The sequence below is a fragment of the Megalobrama amblycephala genome, linkage group LG10 (assembly GCF_018812025.1).
Source record: "Megalobrama amblycephala isolate DHTTF-2021 linkage group LG10, ASM1881202v1, whole genome shotgun sequence".
In the NCBI taxonomy this organism is placed as follows: Eukaryota; Metazoa; Chordata; class Actinopteri; order Cypriniformes; family Xenocyprididae; genus Megalobrama; species Megalobrama amblycephala.
In genome coordinates, this window is record NC_063053.1 from 33386257 (window position 1) to 33410399 (window position 24143).

Genomic DNA, 24143 nt, shown 5'->3' on the forward strand with positions numbered 1-24143 from the left:
TGTTAAATTTCTCGCTTTTTGAGGGTGATCAAAAACGCTCCATTTTTGTGTGTGTCCCTTTAAATGCGAATGAGCTGCTGCTCTCAAGAAGAGGGCGGAGTTTCAGAAGCTCATGTTAGCACGCAGCTCCGATTAATGTTACCTCATCCAGACTCACTGAAAATGTCAGAAACTGTTAGCCTTTTATGTTCAAACCGGAGTCGGACAATAAAGGAGAGACTCAAGAAGAAGTGCAGAATGAGAACATGTAGAATGCAACAGGATGTTTCTGAATGGTTAGTTGCTTAATTTATCTAGCTGATGTGGAGTTAACTATCTTAAAGTCATTAATTAACATATTCCATCATGGTAATTAATAAATTGCTTGTGTGGGAACTGTTGTAAGATGCCTACAGAGCCATAGAATATATGCTGCATGAAGATAGAACAGGTATAATTTAGTTTAATTACGTTTATAACTTGCCATGTTGTCATCTTGCTTTTATGATATGATATTGCATTTGTGTTACATACAGTAATGCAATAACATGGCCTCACCCCCTTTGTTGTGTGTTCTTGGGGGCAGGGTTTATGTAAATTTCAGGGTTAGTGATGTCACCAACCCAGAAGAAGCTTGTTGTAGTCCCTACCAGCCGTTTGTTGTAGTCCTTAAACAGAGAATTCTTTAAAAGAAAAAATCTCACTTTTCTTTGAACTTTGAGCATCCTAACTTTGCAGATGTTGTTTATGCTCAAACAGCAACATTACACACTAACTAAAGTTAAAAATGTGAAAACATAATCAACCACTAGATAGATAGCTGTATCTGCCTTATTTACAGCTGCAGTGCGGAGCTCACGTGAACCAATCATCTCTTACGCTTTACTACTAGTTATATCACAAAGTACAGTGAATGAACATCAGAAGGTATGTTGAAAGAAACAGTACAACTTACTGAAATGCATTATGTCTCATGTGTTTCAAATGTGTAAAGACGTCAGTAAAACAGCTTGTCAACAATGTCAAGTAAGGTTTCAGTGGATCTAAAAAAGTCCCTGTTAAATCAGCTGGGTTTTGTGATGTACAAAATGAAACAACGATAAATCATATAAGAACATTTGAACCTATGCAATGCCACTAAAAACCACAGGGACACATTTCTGAGAAAAAAAATAAAAACTTAAAATATCCTAACTGCATAAGTGTGCACACCCTTTTATAATTGGGTATGTGGCTGTGTTTAGAATAAACCAATCGTCAAGCTCGTGTGAAATAGTACACACCTGTCTTAAGCTGAAGTGATTAACTCCAACTGTTCTTGTAAGATTTTTCTGACTTGGTTGCATGCTACTACAAGAACCATGGGCGACAAAGCGCTTATGAAGCATCAACAGGATCTCACTGTTGAAGTATCGCTCAGGTGAGGGTTATAAAAAAAAAGCATTAGATATACAGTGAAGACAGTTATCAACAAGTGGAGAAAGTATGGCACAACAGTAACATTATCAAAACAGGGTGTCCCTCCAAATTTGATCTGAAGACAAAGAGAAAAAAGGTCAGGGAGGCTGTCAAGAGGCCTACAGCAACATTAAAAGAGTTGCAGCTCTTTCTGGTAAGTACTGGTTGCTCACTACATGTGACAACTATCCCCTGTATTCTCCATCTGTCTGGAATATGCACACTAAAAAATGCTGGGTTAAAAACAACCCAAGTTGGGTTGAAAATGGACAAACCCAGCGATTGGGTTGTTTTAACCCAGCAGTTGGGTTAAATGTTTGCCCAACCTGCTGGGTAGTTTTATTTAAACCAACTATTGTTTAAAAATTGCTATATGGCTAGCTTAAAATTAACCCAAAATAGTTGGGAAATTAAAAACCAGATGCAATTAGAGGCAACAATAATAGACAAAAGGTGAATGTTTATTAATAAGCTTTAATATTTTATTAATATAAATTTAATAGTTTAATAGTTTATTAATATAAATTTATTAATAAGCAATTTAATAAATGTTTATTGTTTAATAATTATTCATTGAACATCAATAAATGGCATTTCCAACATACTTTGGGTTAATTTTAATTAAAGGTCCCGTTTTTCGTGTTTTTTTGAAGCTTTGATTGTGTTTATAGTGTGCAATATAACATGTGTTCATGTTTCGCGTGTAAAAAAACAGTATTTTTCACATAATTTACTTATCTGTATACCGCTGTTTCCACTGTCATAAAAACGGGCTGATGACTTCCTTGTTCTATGAAGTCCCTCCTTCAGAAATACGTAACGAGTTCTGATTGTGCCAGCGGTTCCTGTGTTGTGATTCGACAGCAGCTCTTAGCGCATCTTGCCCGGAAAGGTCACGCCTCTTACCATAACGTGGAGATGCATGCGCTCAGTGTTATCGTAAACATGTCTTTAATTTTACCCTATCAATTTGAGCCGGAATCAGACCCGGTGATTGGACTGCGGGCTGAAAATAACAGCGTTTCGACGACATGGCGACAAACACACTCTACAAACGCAACTCTTGTGTATTCCTGTGGGCGGAGGTTAGTCAAAAAACTGTTTTAGTGACGTCATTAAAGAAGGAAGTAGAGGGATGTAGTCCAAACTGGCCGTTCGATGTAGGCAACTTCTGTTAAATAAAATATCTCGCTTTGCATTGAACTTTGAGCTTTAACATTTTACAGATTTTATTTATACTCTAACAACAACATTACACACTAACTAAAGTTTGAAACATGGGATCACGAAGAACGGGACCTTTAAGCAGTACAGTAATTTTTAAACAATAGTTGAGTTAAATAAAACTACCCAGCAGGTTGGGCAAACATTTAACCCTACCGCTGGGTTAAAACAACCCAATTGCTGGGTTTGTCCATTTTCAACCCAACTTGGGTTGTTTTTAACCCAGCATTTTTTAGAGTGTGGGGAAGGGTGGCAAGACACAAGTCTATGACTGAAAAAACAAACAAACAAACAAAAAACAAACAAACATCCAAGCCGGGTTAAACTTTGCAAAAGCATAAAAAATGTGTTCTGGTCTGATAAGAGCAAGATTGAACTTTTCAGCCAAAATTGTAAAAGGAATGTTTGATGCCAAAACAACACAGCACAATGGACACCAAAATGACACCAATACCCATGGTGAAGCCTGGTGGTGGCGGCATCATGCCTTGGGCCTGATTTTCTTCAGCTGGAACTGGGAACTTCGTGAAAAGGGAGGGAATCACGAATGGTTCCAAGTACGAGTCGAATATTGGCACAGAACCTTCTGGTGTCTGCTAGAAGGCTGAACAAGAACTTTCTCTTTTCAGCATGACAATGATCCAAAATGCACATCTAAATCAACAAGAGAATTGCTTCAGCAAAAAAGGTTAATGTTTTGGAATGGCCCAATCCTATGAAAATCTGTGGGGGGACCTGAAGAGGGCGATGCACAGGAGATGCCCTCACAATTGAACAGATCTGAAACGTTTTTGCAGAAAAAGAGAAGGAAAATAATCCCAAGTCAAGCTGTGCCAAGCTGTAATAAAATCAAAGGGTGCTACAAGTAAGTATTAGTTCAGGGGTGCGCACACTTATGGAATTAGTTATTCCAATTTTTTAATCCACTGTACATTCGCCTCAGGCTATTTAATGTCCATAAACTTGTTATTTAACCAGAAAAAATATAACTCTAGAGAGGAGCATTTTGCTAAAAATATGCACTATATTACATACACTCACTGGCCACTTTATTACGCACACCTGTTCAACTGCTCGTTAACGCCAGTCGCATTGCAGCAACTCAGCGCATTTAGGCATGTAGACATCATGCTGAAGTTCAAAATGAGCATTAGAATGGGGAAGAAAGGGGATTTAAGTGACTCGATACAACCGAGGCATGCAGAAGAGCATCTCTGAACACACAACACTCTGAACCTTGAAGCAGATGGGCTACAGTAGCAGAAGAACACACCGGATGCCACTCCTGTCAGCTGTGAACAGCAAACTGAGGCTACAGTTCGCACGGGCTCACCAAAATTGGACTGTAGAAGATTGGAAAAATGTTGCCTGGTCTGATGAGTCTCAATTACTGCTGCGACGTTCAGATTGTAGGGTCAGAATTTTGGCGTAAACAACATGAAAGCATGGATCAGTGTATCAATCATTGTATCAATGGTTCAAGCTGCTGCTGGTGGTGTAATGCTGTGTGGGCAGTGCTCTAAGTGGGCTGGTACGCGCCACACTTCTCTATTTTTACCTTTAGCGTACCACCAGTTTTCCTTGCGTTCCATCACTTTCGACATGTTACACGTATGGAAGCCCATCGCACCCTCCCTTCTTCTGGAACGCATTTTGAACAGAGCATCAGGAGTGCTGGCACTTTTATTTTTCCACTTCAAGCACTGTGTGTGGGATTTTTTTTTTTTTTTTCTTGGCACACTTTGGGCCCCTCAGTACCAATTGAACATCGTTTAAATGCCAAAGCACATCTGAGTATTGTTGCTGACCATGTCCATCCCTTTATGACCACAGCGTACCCATTTTCTGATGACTACTTCCAACAGGATAGTGTGCCATCACAAGCACAAAGTTTCTTGAACATGACAATGAGTTCACTATACTCAAATGGCCTCCATAGTCATCAGATCTCAGTGCAATATACAGCATTGGCTGAACAGGAGATTTGCATCATGCATGTGCAGCCAATAAATCTGCAGCAACTGCGTGATGCAGTCATGTCAATATGGACTAAAATCTCTGAGGAACATTTCCAGCACCTTGTTAAATCTATGCCACAATGAAATAAGACAGTTCTGAAGGCAAAAGCAGTCTAACATGGACACTTGCAAGGTGTAATAAATCTGTCATGAAAAGTTTTTATTAAAGCCACTATTTAAATGTTTATATTTCAACACATCATGGCATAAATATGTAATTGGAAATTTGATATAAAAACTGCCTTCTGCATAGTTGCAAAACTGCATCTAAATGAAATCAGTGTTTCGGTAAAAAATTTATTTTGATGCAAAATCATTTCGATTTTTTTCTAAGCTGAAAGTTATTTCCCTAAACTAAGTTCAGTACTGTTAAAAATATGACATCAATTATTTTAGATGATATATGGATTCATGGGTATTTCATATGTATTAAAGGAACACTCCACTTTTTTTGAAAATAGGCTCATTTTCCATCTCCCCTTGAGTTAAACAGTTGAGTTTTACCGTTTTCGAATCCATTCAGATGATCTCCGGGTCTGGCAGTACCACTTTTAGCATAGCTTAGCGTAGCTCTTTGAATCTGATGAGACCAATAGCATCTTGCTCAAAAATGACCAAAGAGTTTCGATATTTTTCCTATTTAAAACTTGTGCAATGATAATACGCAGCGTCTCTCACAAATGTCTCCATGGTTGCAAGGCACGCTCCCTGTGCAAGCAGGGGGTCACAGGCGCTGCGTCATATCATTGCGCCTGCTACACCCATGGTACGGCAGCAAAGTTCCTTGATTATTAAGCCGGAATGAGAGTATAGTTCCTAGCCATATCGGCCTAGAAAAACTTTTCATTTTCTGTCGGCCTTAGTACACGATGTAACTACAGAAGAGTCAAGTTTTAAATAGGAAAAATATCAACTCTTTGGTAATTGTTTTGAGCGAGATGCTATTGGTCTCATCAGATTCAATGAACTGTGCTAAGCTATGCTAAAAGTGGTACCGCCAGACCCAGAGATTGGCTGAATGGATTCGAAAACGGTAAAACTCAGCTGTTTAATTCTAGGGGAGTTGGAAAATGAGCCTATTTTCAAAAAAAGTGGAGTGTTCCTTTAAGGCAGGGATGGGCAACTCCGGTCCTGGAGGGCCAGTGTCCTGCAGAGTTTATCTCAATCCCTGATAAAAACTCACTTGCCTATAACTTTCTACTAATCCTAAAGACCTTGATTAGCTGGTTCAGATGTGTTTGATTAGGGTTGGAGTCCCTCCAGGACTGAAGTTGTCCATCCCTGCTTTAAGGCATACACTTGCAAGCGGTTAAAAGATTTCTTTATTTAAAATGTTATTCCATTTTAATTTTGCTTTATTAAATTCAAATTACATTTACAAATACTGTACATCCTGCCTCATTTCAAATTCAGGAGTCTGAAAGACATTCAGCTCGATTCTGAATGGCACACAACTCTATCTTGCAAATATAAACACAATACACATCAGTCATGTCGCTTCCTGCTGAGCTTCGTTCTGCATCTGTAAATAGCTGTAAGCTTGACACAGTCATAAATACACTAATAGCCACTGGTCTGTGGACTGACTTTCTCAGCCATTTCCTGTTCTCTAATCTGTCTGTTAATGTTTCTTTGTGGGTTGTGAAATGGGGTTACTCTAAGTCATGTGTTTTTGACCTGTCATGTTCTTATTGTAGCAGTGAAAATCTGAAAACTATCGCTGTCATGTGAAATTTAAACCGTTGTTGCAATTTTAACCATCATCAAACCTTGGCTACATTCTACTTCAAATATCTATGCCCATCACTCACTGACTTGCCTTCGTCTCATAAACTCGGATATATTCATTGCTTGCGTTGTGCCCAGTAGTGTCTGAAGGGAACGGCCTAAGCCCTTGATTACTTGGAACCCGCTATGAAGCTTATTTATTATTTGCATCCAGTGGGGGTAGGTTCAGCGCCATCTTCTGTGATGTCCCAATCGAAGCTCAGCCTGCAGTTTTTCTCCATTCAAGCAGACAGGAGATGTGTGACTGGAAAAACAGCTGCCCTGGGGCATTACCAAGATGGCCACCAAATTAAATGGCTTTGGTTTTATTCATTAGACAGTCAATCAGTCAAGTGATTGCATAATATTATCCGCTTTCATGTGTTGTTTAATAATGGCTTTTCACATTATTTACATTATCAGATACATCTTGCCGTTAGCATTTTGATGCGGGCTCGAATTTCGCACAACACCCCCCTCATGGGTCATCTTAGGCCCTGTTCCCCATTCCACCCCTCACATGATACCGGAGTCCATGACAGCTGAGCTAGGAAAATAGCTGTTGCGTGTAAAGCGATGGCAAAGCGAGCAGAGACTTTTAAAGGGGGGAATGCCACAGTGAAGGCCAACTCGTCGAGTGTATGCGCGTGTGAGAGGGTGACATTGCATGGTAAATGAATTAGCGCAGTAGAATGAAAGACTCTCATCCAGAGGTGGAGCTGATGCAAGAGATTTGAACACTGGCCATGAATAACTGATAGAAGTGCTGATGGCTGCAGATGTGTTTATTTGCATGTGTAAATGCATTTACACTTTGAGTTCACTGCCAAAAGAACATTTTCAGACCAGTCTCTGTTATGATGTCACACATTTTTGTGCTATAGTCTTGGGGCGTTTTCACACCTGCTTCGTTTGGAGTGTTTGTTTCAGAACCTGGTGTGATTGTGCTCGGATCCACACCAAAACGATCGATCAGAGATCTCCTGAACAAGGTGGTCTTGGCTCACTTGAATACGAAGTCTGTCACGGTTTGCTTGTGGTGATAAAACAATCTGACGGACTAACGAATCAGGCTATATCACAGTATATGATTACTATATAATTACTAGGGGTGTAACGGTACACAAACATGACGGTTCGGTATGTATCTCGGTATTGAAGTCACAGTTTGGAAAACTAAACATCATTTTTTTTCTTCTTTTTTATTAAACATTGGTTTATTGAACAAATTGTGTCTCTTTATATAAATTCAATTAAAATGAACATAAGAAAATCTATCTCAGCTAATGCTGTAAACTATATTTCTTTCACGTTACTATAATATTTTTATATACAATAATCAACACTCAAATAATAAAAAAATGCTCACATGGCAGTTTTGCATTAACTTCTAAATCTAATTATAAAATTATTTTTCTACTCCTATTCATTTTTTAAATATAATCATTGTTTTCATGACAAATTTTTTTAAATAATTTAAGACTTTACTAACAGGTAAAGTTAATATAATGAATATATAAGCTAATATAGTGCATATATTTAGTGAAATGCTCCCCTAGTCTAGAGTTAATTTCTCTAGTGAACTAACATGCTGTGGACACTAAATGACTTGCCTGAGGTAAATGTAATGGTACGTGACATTATTTTCAAGCTGTTTTATTGATGTTTTTCCACGGTTGAAACACTGGTTGAGAAATTACACATAAACATATCTATGCATAGATCGTCTGTTCTTCTACTCTTTTTCCTGTTGTGGCGCTTAGCAAACAGCGTTGCATTACCGCGCAAGTCCCCATCTGGATTGGCGTGTGGATTGCCTGTGACCGACTGCACTGAACCGTGACGTCCATATGAATACATGTGTACCATTACACCCCTAGTAATTACACTTTGCACTAAAAGCAAGCAATGTATGTTTTTGCTAGTGCCTCTCAAAATGAATCATGGGTTAACCTGGAGCAAAAATTGAGTGAAATGCCTAATTGAAATATGGTCGGACAAATTCCAGAACAACTGTCCAAAACACACAAAAATACTGAAGTTTAGAAAGTGTTTAGTGAGCATCTCAAAGAGATGGGCTTGTATTGTATGATTTAATCCTGATGGATGACTGCTATTAGCGCAATCCCAGAAAACAGGTGCACTTTGACCAATGAGAGGACAGTTTACTCTCACGTGACTTGTATTAACACATTTATGTCAGTTGAGAAATGTTGCTTTGTGAGAGCACACCAAACCAAGAAGAAATTCCAACATTGTAACAATTTTAATCCCTGTTTTAGAACAAAGCAAACAATCTACAGGTCTGAAAATGCCCATGATGTGATTTATACAATTTGGACATGCTCCTGTTACAACATGCTGCTTTGGTCCTGGAACAGCGGAACAGCATTCCTGTGTGTGTATATGTGTACAGTACAGTCCAAAAGTTTGGAACCACTAAGATTTTTAATGTTTTTAAAAGAAGTTTCGTCTGCTCACCAAGGCTACATTTATTTAATTAAAAATACAGTAAAAAACAGTAATATTGTGAAATATTATTACAATTTAAAATAACTGTGTACTATTTAAATATATTTGACAAAGTAATTTATTCCTGTGATGCAAAGCTGAATTTTCAGCATCGTTACTCCAGTCTTCAATGTCACATGATCCTTCAGAAATCATTCTAATATGCTGATTTGCTGCTCAATAAACATTTAAGATTATTTTCAATGTTGAAAACAGTTGTGTACTTTTTTTTTCAGGATTCCTTGATGAATAGAAAGTTCAAAAGAACAGCATTTATCTGAAATACAAAGCTTCTGTAGCATTATACACTACCGTTCAAAAGTTTGGGGTCAGTAAGAATTTTTATTTTTATTTTTTTGAAAAGAAATTAAAGAAATTAATACTTTTATTCAGCAAGGATGCATTAAATCAATCAAAAGTGGCAGTAAAGACATTTATAATGTTACAAAAGATTAGATTTCAGATAAACACTGTTCTTTTGAACTTTCTATTCATCAAATAATCCTGAAAAAAATATTGTACACAAATATTTTGTACAATTGTACACATTAAATGTTTCTTGAGCAGCAGATCAGCATATTAGAATGATTTCTGAAGGATCATGTGACACTGAAGACTGGAGTAATGATGCTGAAAATTCAGCTTTGCATCACAGGAATAAATTACTTTGTGAAATATATTCAAATAGAAAACAGTTATTTTAAATTGTAATAATATTTCACAATATTACTGTTTTTTACTGTATTTTTAATTAAATAAATTTAGCCTTGGTGAGCAGACGAAACTTCTTTTAAAAACATTAAAAATCTTAGTGGTTCCAAACTTTTGGACTGTACTGTGTATATATATATATATATATATATATATATATATATATATATATATATATATATATATATATATATATATATATATATATATATATTTCATAAATAATAGTTTGTAGTGACCATATCTGCTCCACAATTGACCAATAAAGCAGCATAAAAGTAGTCTATATTTCTCAAGTTTTCTGAAGTCATATTATGGTCTTGAGTGAGGAACAGGTCACAAAAGTCGTTTCTCAATGACTTCCTGCTCATGTGTCTGGATTGATTAGTTAAATGCAGTTCATACATACAAAGACTTGAATACACTGCATCTCTGATTAACATGTTTTAATTTCTGAATTAAAGTTCTGAAATTACAGAGTTGGCATAATTATTATTATTTCTTAAATTATATTTTTATAAAGATTTCTTAGAAAAATATGTAATGAATACATTTAATGTAATTTATTTATTAATTGATTAATTATTAATTAATCATTCATGAAATAATACTTGTTACATTAAAAATAAATTGAAATAAACTTTTTGAAAATAATGATTACAGATTACATTTCTAAGAACTTGACACATTTAAACAAATTATAATTCACTGCATTTCTTAAATTTTGTTCTCCATTCCATAATTTTGACTTCTTTCTTTTTTTAAAATTTGCGTTTATTTGCAAGACAGTAGAGGGCATAACCCTGACCAAGCCAAAGGAAGTGCGCTTCCTTCTGTGCCACGGCCTTTACAGCTTGTGAGCTTCTGTAATGTAATACATTCAGATGCGCTTTAATCACAATGCTGTCAGTAAGACCATGCAAAGAAAAATGGCCACTATTAAAGCAAAGTGGATATTAAATTTGCACTTTAAGGACAACTTTTACTGCAGTCGCTAAAGGAAAGTATTTACTGCTTGGAAGCAGTGGCTCTATCTTTATCTTTTGTTGGACTCAAAATGATGGCAGTGACCAGCTCTATGTCCACAGCCCACTTCAGCAGTCCTCTGAGGCCCACGACACACCTCCACATCTTTTTAATCTCTTTCTCCTGCTCTCTTTTTGTCCAGCTCCTTATTTCTTTTACTTTTATTAGAAGCATTGCTTTACCTTGTGGTGGGCGGTATGATCAAAATCTCACCCAGAGACATTATCAGTAATTTATCACAGTAACAGCATATCACAGTATAGTTATTTTTGCTGCATTTATATATAAATAGCCATATTTTTGTATAATACAATGAATTAAACACATTACTAATAGAAGGCTCTTACTTTCTTCTTCTTATTATTATTATTACTAATTTCATTTAATTAGACATTTCATTTCTTAAACAGAAACTTAACATCAAAACACTTTCAAATTATATAATTTCTGAGTTAAAAACCAAGTCAAAAAGTAAAACAAATATTATAAAACAGATTAATTTCTGTGACTACTTCTGATTGGTTGAGCTATGTTTGAAGCCATTGTAAAATAGCCATATACACACACGTACTACACATTACTACACATTCATTGAAGTCTATAGAGCATTCCAAATGTCTGAGACCGCTATTTTTTTCAAAATGAATGTGAAATTTGTCATTACAAATTAAATTTATAACAATTTGATTGAAAGGTTTAAAAAACAAAACAAACAAACGTATTTAGTTTTAATGACATTGGCTGGCAAAAAAAACAAAAAAAAAACCTTAATAACTAAAAACAATTGACCTGTACATGGACGTGTCCTGATCATCATTCTCACGTGTAAGTAACACAGTCCTGCCAGCTGTGCTAATATATCAACCATAAAAAAAAAATATTGCAAAATACCGTTCTTTTCTTTTTTACATTTACATTTATGCGTTGGGCAGATGCCTTTATCCAAAGGACTTTTATGTCTTTCAAGAGTTTGTTCACACTCACATTCACTGGGAATCTATTTGATTATATCCCTATTTGATTATATCCCAATTGGATTACGGTAAACACAGTAATGTTGAGAAGTATTATTTCAATTTAAAAGAAATGGATTTTATATGAGCATACTGTAAAATGTAATTTATGTCAGAGCTGATAGCCTCGTGGGCAGCGCTCCGACATGTAACCTGATTTCGCTTCAGGAGGCCCGAGTTTGAGTTTTTTCCCGATCCTGTCTCCTACTTTACCTCCTGTTTACTTTATACAATCCCAGTTTATCTGTTATCAAAGCTGAATTTTCAGCAGCCATTACTCCTGTCTTCAGTGTCACATGATCCTTCAGAAATCATCACTGTTGAAAATTGTTTTCTTATACACTACCATTTAAAAGTTCAGAAATAATTAATCCGTTAGTTTGATCATAAGTGATGAAATTTATAATCTTACAAAAGATTAATGCTGTAATAAATGCTGTTCTTTTGAAATTTCTCATGCATTCTTTGGGAATCAAACCCATGACCTTGGCATTGCAGGTGCCATGATCTACAGGAATGCTGAAACGGTAGAGATTCTCTGTACGTTTTTCATTCCCTCTCTGCGTGATTTTGAATGTCGGTGTATAAGAATGGCTGAAATAGAGTGGGAAAATGCCACAAATTAGTATGAAACGCTTGGACGGCCATTCGTCCGCTCCTCTCAGCCAAATGCCCTGTGTCTGTAATTACAAAGAACAGTTTCGCCAGCTTTTAGTTTAGTGCCTCGTTGGGTCCAGACAAAGTGTTTTCTTTTCTTTTTTTTTTTGTCTTTGTTATCCTGACACAGCTCCCCCATGTAAACATAGCAAATAAATAATTGTTTGATGGAAGAGTTCTTGAATTATGTGTGGCACCCATTATGATGAAGTCTGTGTATTCGCTGAGCCCTTTTGCCATTTCTGATATACATGAAGGTTTGATGTATTCATAGCGGAGACCTTCTGACATTCAGACTTTAATGTGCTTCACAGGGAAATGCTGACCGTTTGATTAAAGCACCGAGATTCCGTTAGCTGCCATTTATCTGGTGTACAATACACCTGAACAAGCTATTCTGTCATTCAGAAAGTCATCTCTTGCTGTAAAGTATGTTTCTTTCTCTTTTTACAGTTGTGGGTGGGATGTCAGGAGACCCACGGCATGCCAGGGCAGTGTGTGATGTCATTTAAGTTAGTTTAAAGAGTTGGACTTTTCTTTAGGGAGAGAAGAGTGGTTGTAAAGAGAGGGAGTGTGGAAGTGAACATAAAATTCATTATTCATCTTGCTGCGAGGAAAGCTGTTCCATAATTCATCCTGTTTCAGCAGCAGAATTAGAGAGATACGCTCAGCTCAAAGACTGTCCGGGCCTCAAACAGGGGTTAGGCCCGGTTTTTCAGTAGTAATCTCTCTCGTGACCTCACCTGTCACTCAAATGTTTTATGTATGCAGAGACCCCCACCTTCACTAACTAGGGTTGAACAGCTAGTGATGGAATTATGATCAATATCTTTGGTATGAGCAATTTTATATGATATGATGCCTGTTTTTGAATAACCCTGTGATTTAAATACTTATTTAAATGCCAGATAAAAGGTATGTTTTAAAGTACTTTTTAATCTTGTGATTATTTATTCATTTTACCTGGAACATGACGCAAACCAAAGGATATGATTATTCATAATGAATGATTGATATCTACCATATTTATATAAAATATATATGATAAATATATAAATGTATACAATGTACACTACCATGCAGTTCGGGCATAGTGCAATTTTATTTTAATTTTTTTTGAAAAACAAATACTTTTATTCATCAAGGATGTATTAAATTGATCAAAGTGACAGCAGAGACATTAATAATGTTAAAAAAAAAATCAAATAAATGCTGATGTACTGAGCTGTGTATGCATCAAAAAATCCTGAATAAAGTATATCATGCTTTCAAAAATAAATAAAATCAAATATTAAGCAGCACAACTGTTTTCAGCATGGATAATAACAATAAATGTTACCAAATCAACATTTTAAAATAATTTCTGAAGGATCATGAGACATTGAAGACTGAAGTAATGATGCAACTTTTTCATCACTGGAATAAATTACATTTTATTAATACAGAAAATCAGTGATTTTAAACTGTAATAATATTCCACAATATTACTGTATTTTTGATCAAATGAATGCATCCTGGGTGAGCAGAAGAGACTTCTATTCCATAGAACTGTAAATGCATTACTTTAAACACAATCTTTTACTTGTGTTTGTCATTTATTTTCTGTGGTAATCAATCTTAGCTTGTATTGAACCCAGAAGTTCCTTTAATGGATTATACACTGGATGAAATCTTGGCTCATGAACCCATAACAGACTCTGTCCCGTTCGACTCAGTTCAGCCCTGTACTGCATTCAGTTACACAAGATTAATGGAGAAATGATTCAGTGCTGAACGACTATGACATTTATTTGGAACTTCTGGAACATGGAAATGAGCCTTAATAGCTTATATTAATCACTTGTACACGTCAGTAATCGCCCAGTTCCTGTAGTGACATCTATAAATGTAAATGACTACTGGGATTCAAATATGCTATACAAGTAGGCTTGTTTATGTGTGATAAAAGCTCTCTTCAAATTCTAGTAAGTTTCCTATTTAGTCAACATTTTGAGTCCTCATAGGAACGTTCCCACAGTGAAAGCCAATTCCAAAAGGTAGACCGCATTTTGACCACATTCTAAAGTTTTGCCGCATGTATCTTTTACTGAGAAAATGATCCCACAGTGTATTGGGACAAACTCAGAGGGGAAATCTTTGGTGTTCAAGAAACATTTTGAAAACAGTTGCTTAAAGGTGCCCTCGAATGAAAAATTGAATTTACCTTGGCATAGTTAAATAACAAGAGTTCAGTACAAGGAAATGACATACAGTGAGTCTCAAACTCCATTGTTTCCTCCTTCTTATATAAATCTCATTTGTTTAAAAGACCTCCGAAGAACAGGCGAATCTCAACATAAAACCGACTGTTACGTAACAGTTAGCCATGGATCACAGCCCCAAATTCATTCAGAATCAAATGTAAACATTATAACAGTATATAATACTCACATAATCCGACGCATGCATGCCGCATGCATGACGAACACTTTGTAAAGACAGGCACTGTTTAAGGCAAACGCGAGCTCCGTGGGTGGAGAGCACGAGATTTAAAGGGGCCGCACAGCATAAATTGGCTCATATTTAATGATGCCCCAAAATAGGCAGTTAAAAAAATTAATTTAAAAAAATCTATGGGGTATTTTGAGCCGAAACTTCACAGACATATTCAGGGGACACCTTAGACTTGTATTACATCTTGTAAAAAAAAAAAAACGTTCGATGATCAGTAGTTTATAGGGGTGTGATGAGATCTCACGAGATTAAAAAGTGACGAGATTTTTCGTTGAGGTGAAAGCTGTCCCGCTATATTGCCATGACGGAGTGTGAGGATGAAATTACTAATTTAAGATAGAATATGCCACCGCTATGTTTACTTTACGCTTCCACTGTTGTTTTGCTTTTTATAGAAATAAAAACCATTTAATTCAGTTGAATAACTGTCTCATTCAATTCCACCCAGCTCATCCAACACTAGTTGCGGAATCGTACGTGGTGAAGCAGGAATCAGAGTTTCTGATCATGTGACGAGATGACTGACAAGGCCATGGCGGAGGATTCGTTGCGCAACAGAGTAGAATTGTAGTAATATTGTAGAATGTGCGCTTAGCAACCGCTGCTCCCTATACAGAGTACGCACAATCGTAAAATCGAAAGCGAAAGTAAAACGCGAACGCGCATTCAAATGCGATTTCATTTTGAAAGTGTCTCCCTGATGCATGCAAATATCTCCCATTATGAAAGCAATCTTAGTCTGTGCTGTGTAGTTGTAACATCTATTAGCTCCCTATCATGCTTGAAGAAAAATGTGATCTCTATTTGATGACTTTGATTATGGTTGCACTTACTGTTTTATTCATTTTTATACTGTTTTTATTTCTTTGATCAATTTGTGGAAAGGAGTTCAGTTAGGAGGTCAAAAATTGTAGAAGCTCATAATTCATGTACAGTAAGGTCTGAAGAGACAGGAGCCAGTCTTTTGAGTTTGTGGCAAAACCTTCTACAGTGCTTCTGTATTGTCTTTTACTGCATATGATAATTCATACTATGAAAGTAGAACTGAAATGATGATTAGTTAAAACATTTCAAATGCACCTGCAGACTCTTTTTCTAGTCATGTTTTTCATCATTGAGGATTTCTTAAAAATTCTGTGCAAAAAAATCTCGTCTCATTAACTCAATCTTGTGTCTCGTCTCTAATGCATAAACTCTCTCGTCTTTTTCGTCACTCCTCTAGTAGTTACTTATACATTCAGTACGAAACATTTAGTTCAGTCTAACTAAAAATTGTCTATTTTATCCAATATTTGCGTGTGCTATGTTTTGGAACGGAGCCAGTGTGTTTGACTGTTTCTCTCTCTCTGTCTCTGTCTCTTACAGACCTTGGTCTGGATCAGTTTGTGGTGAAACGCTATGATGGAAAGGTAAGCAGCGAGATCTGTGTGCGTGTGCATATGTGGGCGAGTGAGTGGGAACCGAATAGTTACTTTGCCATTGTGCCGCTCGACAGGATGACGCAGGACGGAGACGTTTGTTCTCATTCACTTTTCATAAAAATCTTTCACTCTCTCTCCACAGAAACTCATCCACTGCTCAATCGTGAGCATGCTTTGAAACATTCTCTCTTTTATAGTCTAAAAACCTCTTTGCATGCTTGAAAATTTTTTGAAAATGTTTTGAAAATTTTGCATGACAAACTACACATACAGTACATTCTCATCATGTGTTTTTGTTTGTTTTGCTTTTTTGAAATTTACAAAAGACTGATCTGAATCCATTATGTGCTTTCTGGTTCATGTAGTATCTCTTTGTTCTTGATGTCTCTAGATGACCCTCTTTAAACACACCTCTGCTGTGTCTGTCTTATACGTGTCTATCCTTGCCTCAGATCCTTGGTCTCTCTGTTTGGTTCTTTTTTGTTGTTGTTGTTGTTGTTGTTGTTGTTGTTGTTGTTGTTGTTGTTGTTGTTGTTGTTGTTGTTGTTGTTGTTGTTGATGTTGTTGTGTCCTCTAGTACTAGAAAGGCACAAATATAGCCATTTTGGTCAATACCAATAATTAATTTTAGAGATGGTTGATAACAAATGTAATTTCTGATATTATAAATCTATACTGTTTTCAAACATAATATTGTGTTGGGAAAGCTAGTTTGAGTCTGTACTTTTTCAAGCTACAATTTAGGGCTGTCAAACGATTAATCGCGATTAATCGCATACGAAATAAAATTTTGAGTTTGCCTAATATATATGGGTGTACTGTGTGTTATTATTATCTATATATAAATATAGATACACATTCATATATATATATATATATTTGAGAAATATTTACAAGTATATGTATTTATTTATATTTTTATATAATTTATATTATATATAAATACAAATATTTTGTACATAAATAACATATTTCTCTTAAATATATACATTAATTTGTGTGTATTTATATATACATAATAATTACACACGGTACACCCACATATATTATGCAAACTCAAACTTTTATTTTGTATACGATTAATCGCGATTAATCGTTTGACAGCCCTACAATTTACTCAATTTAAAATAAATTAAATATAGTCAAGTGACTCTGTTTAATTCAAGGCATCAAATCATAACATGACTAGTCACCAGCATATGTTGGGTTTTGATGATAGGATGTTTAACAAGTAGGGCTGCCTGAATAATCGAAATTAAACCGAACCTGATTTGGCAAAGGCTGCAATTTTTATTTTTATTTTTTTCATTTTTAAAAAAAAATAAAAATAATGCACAGCTTGTAAGTAAAGCGCGGCTAAATGCAGTAGTAAATGGTACTCCATCTAAAAGCTAGAGGGCGCTCTTACCTAGAAATTCCAAATATGCCCCGCAGAAGTAAGATAACGCACTTCGTTCCAGGAAATGCCTATGGGCATCATACTATCGCTGTAGCTAAATAGAGGATTGAAACGCTTTGATTAAACATGACCAATAAACACACAACCACAACAGTGTATGATTTATTTGAGTTTTTCAAGCCTTCTCAGGTATTAATATCATGATAATAAAGTACATTTATAATGCAATAATAATCGACATAGCCTTTCTCACTGTATAGAATGCTATTAAATATGTTGTGTGCCTTATTTTGTCACATAATCTCAGAAGGATGTTATTTTAAACACTCAACTGACGTTATGAAGTTAGTTTGGACTAAAAACATGTTATTAAATGTTGTGCGATTTGGGGTTAATTGCGATTAATCGCGCAGCCCTATTAACTAGCATAAATCAAGGATTCCCAATACCGTTCCTGGAGATCTGCCTTCCTGCACAGTTCAGTTCCAGCCCTGCTCCACACACCTGTCTCTAATTATCAATTGTTCCTGAAGATCTCAGTTGGCTATTTCAGGTGTGTTTGATCAGAGTTGAAGCTGAATTTTGCTGTAAGGTAGATATCCGGTAACAGGATTGGATACCCCTGGCTTAGAGCCCATTTACATGACACTGCTTTGAACTAAAAACAGAAAAGTTTTTATGCATTTTGCCCATTCATTTACACAACACCCCCTTTTGGGTGCCTGAAAACATGAACTTTTGAAAAAGAGTTTTTTAAAGTGCAAGATTTTGAAAATGATACCATTAACGTCTCCGTGTAAACTACAAAAACACAAATTTGTGAAAACTGTGACGTCATGCACATGCGTGTTACATGTTCAGTCTATTGGCGCATAGTGTTTCTTTACAAACTACTGGCCAAAATTGTCTGTTATGTCTTAAATGAACATAAACTGTTGAGAAAGAAATCATGTGTATCAATATATTGGATCTGTGCATTGTCTTAAAGTGACAGCAGCCTAATAATCCAAACCCATCAAAGAACAAAAGAAAAAGAAAATCACTCACTGATCTTGACTGAATAACTTTTTTTTAACTTTAATAAGGATTAATCTATAAACTTATATATGAGTTAGTTGTTATTTAGACTTTGTGTGTTCTTTAGATTTTTGTTCATGGTATTCAGCTGCAACAGAATGTTTTGCCAAAAGACAGAATAAAAATGTTTGATATCTAAATGTTTTTTTTTTTTTTTTTTTTTTTTTTCCCAAAATCGAAACTGTAAATCAATAAGAATCATAATCATTAAGCAGAATCAGAATTGGAATCGGAATAACTAAAATTCAAACGATGCCCGACCCTAACCAAGCCTTGCTATTTGCCAGAAAAAAAATGTTCTGTTGAAGCTTGTTTGTCCTAACTAGGCTATTTAAAGACATAGTTCACCCAAAAACTAAAATGTTGTGTCAGTGACTTAAATTTTGACTTTTTGGATCTTAGCTGTGTAAATCACCGCTCATTTTGATTATATAAATCTGGAAAAATTGATCATTGATTTATATAAATCTAAAACACAAGATCAGAAAATCTAAGATCCAAACTTGTGTTTGAATGAAAAAAGAAAATGGGGTGAATAAATGATGCCAATATTTCATACTTGGGTGAACTATTAACTACTACCAACAGTACATAAGTCAACCATCTTCAGCAGATGAAGTGAAAAGCATGGTTATACTGGTCCGCCAGTATCACAAGCATTCATGCTGTTCTCAGCTGAGGTTTTATGCAGGGTTGTTTGTGGATTCAGGACTTGTCCCATTTTCCTTGTACAGGAAACAGTCTCCTGTCTCCATAGTCATTAAGAGGGAACATTTGTCAAATGACCCAGTCAGAGAGCAGCTGTCACAGTACTGGTGCACCTTGATCAGGCTGATCTCTGGACTGGGTTGGGTCACCTAATGACTTTGTGTGTACTGTTTGTGCTGTTCACACACACACTTTACCTAGGCATATTTGTTTGCACATTAGTGGTAATGAGGTGGTGAATCAGTCTCGGGTCAGATGGTGATAAATCACTCTTGAGTTTCTCAATGAAGTCTCACAGCTAATCACACCAGGATTTTTTTCTGTTGTCTGTACATGCAAGATTCATAACTGAAATATGTACATTTGCTCTGTAATTACACATTGTTTGTAATTACACATTGGGTTTTTTTGATTAAGGTCCACTTTTTTTTTTTTTCCCTGCACAGCTGAGAAAGTGAAGGAAGTAACTCTTGGAAAGAGAGTGAGAGTGAATCTAATTATTGCCATTCAAATGAAATTGGGTAATACCTGTTTAAACGGGTTTCCCAAGCACTCCCATCTGCAATGAGTTGGACACATACTGTAGATATAGTCTCACCCCCATAACCACCTCATTGGTGCATTCAGTTATTTCTGTGACAACCCTATTTACCAAATACCAGAGTTACCACAGTTATTATTAGCACAGTACTGTGGATACCTCTCCATACAAAAAGACTGTGTAAGCTTGAAAGAGAGTCTGAAAGAGATCACGTAATTAATTATAGTTTTATGGTAATAACAATATTTGTAGTAACTATAGCAGTTGGTGCGAACCATGGTAAAACCTGCTCTTTGTACCTCAGCCTGTATAAATTCATAAGTTAATATGTCTTTGAAAATATAGCCTTTGTTTTTTGTGTTATTGACCAGCAAAATTCCATTTCCACACTGTGTGAAATAACTCCTTTCCATTTCCAGTTCCCTCTATCTCTTTTTTCGTCCTCATATTGTTTTTCTGGGGATTGTCGGCCAGCGTGCAGCTTGAGTGATGTGGACTATGTCTTGTTATTTTTCATTTCCATATTTCTTTCAAATCCCGTGCCTGGTTTGCTCCATACGGGCTCCCGGCAGGACTGCTGGATCCATTTCCCTCTCTTCTTCTTCCACACTTCCTTGTGCCGTCAATGCCACTAAATCCTGGATGGTATATTGAAATTCCAGGAACGGTATTTTTCACAGTTAACGCATGGGTGCACAATGCTAATAAACACTCTTGAGTAATTGTTGTGCCTTTTTTGCAAGTGTGTTAACACACCAGCACTTTCAACCTTCTTGTTCATCATCCATCAACAGTATTTTGCAGGTCATCGCAGCTGGTGCTTTGCAAGTGTGACTTTCACAGCTAAAACGGGTTGTGTGTGTGTGTGTGTGTGTGTGTGTGTGTGAAAGAGAATATGTGTGTTCCCTTCAGCCCACTTTAATGCGTACAGGAGTTTTGCAAACACTATATATGTTTTCCAACAATATGATGTCAGTGTTGGGGAAGATACTTTGAAACTGTAGTTTGTCAAGTACAGCTACTACTCAAAGTAGTAGTTACAACTACAATTACAGCTACAACTACAATCCAACATGCTCTTATCTATATGATCTATCTATCTATCAATATATATATATATATATATATATATATATATATATATATATATATATATATATATATATATATATACAATTTATCATATTAAAATGTCATTTAGCATTTAGAATGACTTTCAAACCAAGCAGCTGCATGACCAACTGGAACCCAATGCAAAATCTGCCTGCGAAATTTGGGATCACATGGATTCCTATCGAAATTAATGGATTTTGCCTGCAACAGTGACCGGACCTTTGGCTGCAAAGTAAAATTTGGCATAAAAATTAGGAAATTATCAGGAAAATTTTTATTTGAAAGTGAACTAAACCTTTAACTACTGTCACACTTCTAGTTAGTAGTGTACAGAAATGAGAATCATAATGAATTCTGTGATTCTGGTTCAGATTCACTATAACAGATTATTTTGAGTTGGATTGATGAAATTAATGACTTGTGGTTCATTTTCGATATCCAATCTGATTCAGTCAGTGAGTGAATCGTTAGACCAATTCAAACCAATAGCTCATGAGTTCAAGACAAGATTTATCAGTCTTTTGCATTAAATGGCTCTTGGTTCCCAACCAGGGGTGCATTTCCCAAAGCCAACCATCATCGCAAGTTCCGTCGTTATTCACCGGAACTTGCGACCATATTTGGCGTATGATGCTTTTGGGAAAAGCACTCCAGAGTAGCATCACTACTTGTAGCTAAATACTCCCCAACACTGATATGTATTTATCTGTATGAACATATAACTGTATATCTGTGTTCAATCTCTTTTAACACATGAAATCATTGTTCCTTCAGGCATCAAGATGTCCTACTTTTTTTTTTTTTAAGGATATGACAGTTTTGTTGCGTTTGTAGTGACTGTTATTAATTTGTGTTCTTCCGGCTCTTCCTGTGTCCATCTAACCAATAAACCCCATCATTCTCTTTTCTGCCATCTTTTTACTTCTCCATCCCCCTCCCCTTTCTGTGCGCCCCTCCCTCTCTGCAGGACTTCTGGCAGGTATGGGGTTGTGCCAAGCTGCATGGGACTGCGTGTGCGTGTATGCGTGATTTAGCCTCTGTAGCGGGTCTACTGAAAATTTCACTAGACCTCCTAATCTCTCTCTCTCGCTCTCTCTCGCTCTCCTTCTTCTCCTTGAGTTGTCAGAGAGGAAATCCACACAAGTTCCCAGATGTGGAGCTCTGGCCAAACAATGCATTAAAAGCCTCTACATTTCATTAAAAATCACTGGATGTGTAATAAAACTCGGCCAGCCGGGCCAGATGAGCAGAAGAGCTTTAGCTCAGCAGAAAAGAGAGATTTGAATAGTATGACTACAGCAAAGTAGGAGTGAAGTTATTGACAGTGCATTTTCCAGGAGAGCAGATTTGAGAGGCTAAATAGTAATTGTGCTACTGGAGCGAATATCACTCTGGATCAGATATCTATAGCCAGATGATATTTGTAGCATCAGGGGTGTTCTCTTTTACATCAAGGCTGCCTTTTTTTGATCAAACATACAGTAAAAACAGTAATGTTGTGAAATGTTATTAAGATTTAAAATAACTTTTCTATTTGAATATATTTTAAAATGCAATTTATCCGTGTTACGGCAAAGCTGAATTTTCAGCATCATCACTCAAGTCTTCAGAGTCACATGATGCTTCAGAAATCAGTCTATATATGCTGATTTGGTGCTCATTTTTATTTATTTGAAATATATATATAACTGTTTAAACATGTTTTTTAAAAGTTGACTTTTTTTTCTTTAGTAGATAGTGGCATGTTTTTGAAATATAAAACTATGCATACTTCTTTTAGATTATGTTTTTTTTTTTTTTTAGTTTTTTTTTACTGTAGCTAGCTATAAATACAAGGTCTTGGTCAGAGTAGATATCTGCCATGCTCGCAAATGCTTGCAGCTGTGTCATTTCTGTGGTGCTTGTGGCACCAAACTGATTTGAAAAAATAACTAAATTATCTAAAGAATCTGTAAGTGGACAGGATGTTTCCATATTGGTAGTTTCTAGGGTGTTCTGGGTGGTTGCTAGGTGGTCGATTACTAGACTAAATCAAAAAAAGCCCTTAATAGCATTCGTATCTCTAGATATGGCTCAGGTCCCTCCTTCAATGTAAGTCTATGGGATTTTTATGCCAGTTTATCATCAGCCAGATGAAAATATGGAAGTTTGTTTCCGCCATAAAAATAAAAAAGTAATTGTGACTTTTTATCTCAGAATTCTTTTTTTTTCCCTCTCGCAATTGTGTTTATATCTCACAGTTGCGAGTTATAAAGTCAGAATTGTGAGTTATAAAGCCAGAATTGCGAGTTATAAAGTCAGAATTACGAGTTGTAAAGTCAGAATTACGTGATATAAAGTTAGAATTGCGAGTTATAAAGTCAAAATTACGAGTTGTAAAGTCAAAATTGAGATTTAGAAAGTCAGAATTGTGTGATATAAAGTCAGAATTACGTGATATAAAGTCAGAATTGCGAATTATAAAGCCAGAATTGTGTGATATAAAGTCAGAATTGTGAGTTATAAAGTCAGAATTACGTGATATAAAGTTAGAATCGCGAGTTATAAAGTCAAAATTACGAGTTGTAAAGTCAGAATTGCAAGTTGTCAAGTCAGAATTGTGATATAAAGTCAGAATTAAGTGATATAAAATCAGAATTGCGAGTTATAAAGTCAGAATTACGTGATATAAAGTCAAAATTACGAGTTGTAAAGTCAGAATTACATGATATAAAGTCAGAATTGCGAGTTATAAAGTCAGAATTCTGTGATATAAAGTCAGAATTGCGAGTTATAAAGTCAGAATTACGTGATATAAAGTTAGAATTGCGAGTCAGAATTGAGAGTTAGAAAGTCAGAATTGTGTGATATAAAGTCAGAATTACATGATATAAAGTCAGAATTGCGAGTTATAAAGCCAGAATTGCGAGTTAGAAAGCCAGAATTGTGTGATTGAAAGTCAGAATTGTGAGTTATAAAGTCAGAATTACGTGATATAAAGTTAGAATTACGAGTTATAAAGCCAGAATTGTGAGTTAGAAAGTCAGA

At 35.9% G+C, this 24143-nt stretch overlaps 1 protein-coding gene across 10 annotated transcripts in view; it reads left to right on the plus strand.

The window, feature by feature from the left end:
* The window catches only part of micu1 (mitochondrial calcium uptake 1), a 110538-nt gene that overhangs the window by 43867 nt on the left and 42528 nt on the right, over positions 1-24143 (plus strand). For 4 of the 10 annotated variants that reach the window (XM_048205820.1, XM_048205822.1, XM_048205821.1 and 1 more), the window contains exons 5-6: positions 16223-16266; positions 22084-22095. In XM_048205820.1, coding sequence (XP_048061777.1) covers positions 16223-16266; positions 22084-22095 — 56 coding nt within the window. Of the gene's footprint in view, positions 1-16222; positions 16267-16420; positions 16442-22083; positions 22096-24143 lie in introns of all 10 variants that reach the window. The other 6 variants (XM_048205817.1, XM_048205819.1, XM_048205818.1 and 3 more) reach the window with 2 other exon arrangements.